We start from the raw sequence: 4,667 nt of genomic DNA, 5'->3' as shown, positions 1-4,667 counted from the left end.
CAGTGCAGCCAGGACCTCCCCAGCAGCGGAGCCGAACGAGTCCTGCTGCTCTGGGTTCGGCAGAAGGGCAAGAAGCTGGAGGAAGAGAACCCCAATTCCTCCTTCCTATTTACATGTTGGAGACACCAAGATACTAGGATGAGTGGAGAAAAAGGGTCTAACAAGCATTTCAGCATATTTGTGCTTATTGAACACATCAACCCCACTACTTCCTACACCGAGAGCAGGCGATTCGTAGGCACTAGTATGTTTTATCTTATGAGTATACTGAAGAGAAACTAAACCTTCATTCCTCAGCCAGGCTACTTCTGTCCCTAGATCTGCCAGTCCCCTAGGAAAGTCTGCCCTTGAACTTGCTCCAAGGGTGACAAGGAACAGATGGATGGGTGCTGACTGGTACTGAGCAGCCTTGGGGTGATCCCCACCAGCCTGAGGGTGACCCCCAGAAGCCTGGGGATAATCCCAACCAGTCTGAGGGTGATCCCCCACAGCCTGGGGGTGATCCCAAACAACCTGGGGGAGGCCCTCAGCAGCCTGGGGGTGAGCCCCAGCAGCCAGAACTTTCCTGCTTGCTACAGAAAGGCCAACCATGAAGAGTGAGCACGGGGCCCCTTCCTGCCAGGATGGGGTGCTGTTTCCTCCTCCCTGTCCTGGGCTGCATGGGACTGCATCTACCTGGAGCAACTCAAGAGTCCTAATGTCATGGGAACGATGGGATGATGCAGGTGAGCCCTTGAAGGAGCCATCGATTACTATGGCTTTCTTTGACAGAAACTGATGCACATCAGGAAATTTCCTCTGCTCTCCCTCACTAGTGTCTTTTTGCTTGCTCGTGTTCTTCTCCTATCACCGATGAAGGGGTGGCTGGAAAACAGATGTGGATGGGACTGTTAGAGAAGTCTTTGCAGACACTGAGTTATCAGAGGTTACCTTGGCCTATAAGGCCACTGCAGTGTGGGGAGCTGCGGGCGCCCCAGTCCTTAAGGAGCATCTCCAGCACACATCAGACAGTCACCTCGGTTTTGCTCGCTGTGCGGTAGTGGTGGTGGTGGCCTGGGATGTAATGCAGCTGTTCCACCGTGTTGTGCCGTCGGGAGGCGAACGCCTGGCGCTTGGCTGACGTTGGGTTCATACCTAAGGTATTGTACAAGTTATTTGAGGCACTGGGATGGGAGTGCATTTTGGACATCCTGTAGCGATCCAAGACTGGGGTGGACACAAAGACATCTGTGTGTGACAGCGCTCGGGACATGGACTGCTCGGGGTAGGCCGAGCGCTCCGGGGACAGCAGCGCGGCCGACAGCAGCTGCTCGTCCGACAGGATCCGCTCGTAGGACATGCTGAACTCCTCGGGCATCATCCTCTCCGGGGACAGCACCCTGTCCTGGGACATGGCCCGGACGGGGCGGCGCGGCCGGTCCCGGGGGTTGCTCTGCTGGGACATCTTGATGACGTTGATGGGCAGCGTGCCCCGTGCCGCCAGGTCGGGCAGGTGTCGCCGCCGCATGTAGTACTCGTCGGCCTCCTTGTCAGCTGTGGGCGAGGAAAGGCAACGGTTAGAGGTGTTGGGGATGTCCCACAGGGTGAAATGGGGCTGTGTGGCTTCCGGGTGACACCTGAGGGAGCATCCACCAGTGGCACAGACACCCAGTCAGGCTGCTGCAGCTGTGAGGGAGGAAGGGGAACAGTTAGAGATGTCAGAGCAACGTCCCACAGCACACAGCCCTGGAACAGCCTCCTGGGGACACCTGAGGGACCAAGTCCAGTTGTGCTGCCAGTGGCTAGACCATTGAGGGAACTGATTTCATTTCAGTGAGGCCTCTCAGCTCAGCCAGGCTGTGTCCCCTGTGGTGCTGAGGGACACACGTTGGCACAGCTACTCCAGGAACAGCTCCAGGTGCAGCCAAACTTCACATCTCCATCTCAAAGGAATGAGCAGTTTCTCATGAACAACAAGCTGGTTGCAGCAGGCATCAGAGAAGAGGCTGCTGCCCCTGCAAGGCGGTGTCAGGATGGGGCCGTGACGGAAAGCAGAGCTGAGAGGATGTGTGCTGTGTCACACACCTACCTTCCTGCCAAGGGAGAGGCTCAGCACAGCTCCATAACCAGATTTCTGCACCCACGGGCAGCAGTGACACAACAGCTCCAGGCTGTGCAGGTTGGAGGCTGCAGGTGCCTCACCACTGCGGTGGGAGCTGAGGACATCTGGTTGTATAGCTGGCTGAAACCAAAATGCCTCCAGGAACTGAGATCACAGAATCATGACTGGTTTGGGTTGAAAGGGACTGTAAAGCTCATCTCAATTCTCCCCTGCCATGGGCAGGGACACTTCCAGTCTGGTTCAGCTCATCCTCATCAGCCCAGCAAGTCCCCTGGGACAGTGAGGCCCTGGCACTGCTGCCCCTTATTTCACTGGTGCTCATGTGATAAAGGACATTTGTAATTGCAGCTAAAACAAAATTACAATTCAGTATGTGTCTCCATCAAGGATGTGCTCAGAGTGTGTCCTATGTGGAGCCCACAAGGCCAGGAAGAGTGAGCAGAGACAAGGAGGTCACTGGTGCATGGACTGATAGAAATTAATCCTTTTTTTACATCAATCTCATACTTCTGAGTCTTCACTCCTGTGTTTCAAACATTTGGGGCTAGAACTCCTGGAAATCATGTTTTCTGCACACTTTCTGGGCTGTCCTTGTTGGGTTTGGTTGGGTTTTTTTCTGCTCTTTCTTTCCTCCTCTGGCAGTTTCTAGAACATCGACCAGGAATAGCCTCACCAAACTTCAGGAGTGTTTGGGTTGGCTTTAGGACAAGCTGATTTGCCTTCAAACAGCTTTATTTGTGTGGGATTTTCTCCCATTTGGAGGGAGATCCCCAAATAAGAGCTCTGTCAGTGCTCTTACTCCCACATCTCACCTCAGCACATCTCAGATGTCACTGCAGAAAGGCAGAGCACAGCTCCTCTGGGGCTGGAACTAGAGAGCCAAGGACCATTGGTGGTGCTCTGGGGAGAGATTGTGGAAAAGCCAGAGATATTTCTTCTTCCTGGGTTGGATGTGGTGAAAGTATGTGCAAATGTGAGGCCATCAGAGTAATTTCTCTGCTTTTCCAAATGCTAATCTCTCTTTTTCTTCCTCTGCAGCTCCAGTTTATTTCCTCCTTGGCCTTGTCTCTCCTGGTTTAATTGGCTTTAACATTTGCAAGCTGCCTAGTCATTTGTGATGATTCCTCAGCCAATACCAAGTGGTTTAATACGCCTGAAAATATTAGCTTCCTTCCTGACTGACCTTTCTCACTTAGCTGGAAAGAGCAATTCCCTGGAGCACTGGGCAGGATGGGATTAATCCAGCTGCTCTTGCTCAGCCACGTGTTGCTGCCAGGGCACAGCTGGCACAGAGCTTCCCATGGAGTGGCACCTGTCCCTCAGAGACCCTCTGGCTTCACAGGGAGAAGCCCACGTGAGTTTCTTGTTGTGTCACAGTACGTGAAGGGGTTGGAAGGGAGCTGAGAGATGATCCAACCCCTGCCCTGGGCAGGGACACCTCCCACCAGAGCAGGTTGCTCAAGGCTCATCTAACCTGGCTGTGAACACTGCCAGGGTTGCCCAGTGCCTTGAGGGAAGAGCTGGGCAGGGAAGCAGCCGTGGAAGCAGAGAGCTCACTGCTTGCATGGCCCTTGGCTCTGACAGGCTTCCATCCAGTCAGCAACCTGTTCCCCACGGCCCCTCCCAGCCCTAGCTTTGCAAGGAGCAGAAGCCACAGTGCTGCTTCCTCAGGCAAATGCCAGGAGGGTGAGTGTGCCCTGCAAATCCAGCAGTGAGGAGCTCCAGTCCCCACATGGGGCACAGCAGGGATCTCCTCCCTCTTACAGCAGATGAGTCTCCTGGAGTGAGGTGTCCTTCAGCTCTGGGCGCCAAAACCAGGCTGGTTGTCCAGCAAAGAGCAGTTCTGGTGTCCTGGAGGGGCTGGGACCCTCGGAGGGACTGTCACTGGTCACAGATGCAGCACCCAAGGGACAGAGGGGCCTAACTGTTCCGTGGCTCGGGTAGGGTGAGGTGGAGCTACCCAGGCCCTTGCTGAGCTCTTCTTATCCCTGCCAAGGGGATGCTAAATATTATCTCATCTTGGATATGCCTTGATTGATTATTCAATATTCTTGGGCAGAAATTGTCTCTCACTCTCTGTCTCTGCTACGTGTTGGGAAATAAGTAACCTTTAGCTGTCTGGCCAGCCCAGGGAGAGCCAGACAAACAGCTGAACTGCAGATTTAAACAGTATCTAGTACCTTTTATTCTACTCAAATAGAAATATTATATTTGTTAATGAGCACTTGGTGATTTTTTATTTGCTTTTGCTAACCGTGACAGAAGTTCATTAGGAAGAAGCAATTTGAAATATGAAAAATGAACCCTCAATAAGTCATTTGCAAAGTTCAGCATTTCAGTATGAGCTTTTCTGGGCCTTGTGTTGCCTTTAGCTCCTTCACTTGGAATAAGAAAGTCACATTTTGCAAGGGAAGGTGCCTGTTTTCCTTTGGCTCTGGAGTAAATCAGCTGTAAGCAAGTGACTCAGTGATTCTGGAGGTGCTGAGCATATTCAAGCCCAGTGGGAGTGGGGAGTGCTTAGCAATTTGAGAGCTGAAACTGGCGACTTAGTTACTCAAAACCAGCG

The 4,667-nt window shown here is 52.9% G+C and overlaps 1 protein-coding gene across 1 annotated transcript in view; it reads right to left on the bottom strand.

Annotated features, from left to right (window-relative positions):
* Positions 1-1,003: 1,003 nt before the first annotated feature.
* The window catches only part of LOC103798491 (protein shisa-6 homolog), a gene marked incomplete at its 5' end in the record, with an annotated part of 14,977 nt that continues 11,313 nt past the window's right edge, over positions 1,004-4,667 (bottom strand). Inside the window, one exon of the mRNA XM_009070757.1 lies at positions 1,004-1,533. Coding sequence (XP_009069005.1) covers positions 1,004-1,533 — 530 coding nt within the window. The remainder of the gene's footprint in view (positions 1,534-4,667) is intronic.

Source organism: Acanthisitta chloris, unplaced genomic scaffold (genome assembly GCF_000695815.1).
Source record: "Acanthisitta chloris isolate BGI_N310 unplaced genomic scaffold, ASM69581v1 scaffold11282, whole genome shotgun sequence".
In the NCBI taxonomy this organism is placed as follows: Eukaryota; Metazoa; Chordata; class Aves; order Passeriformes; family Acanthisittidae; genus Acanthisitta; species Acanthisitta chloris.
Note: the sequence above shows the minus strand (reverse complement) of the source record. Positions and strands in the feature narration are given on the sequence as shown.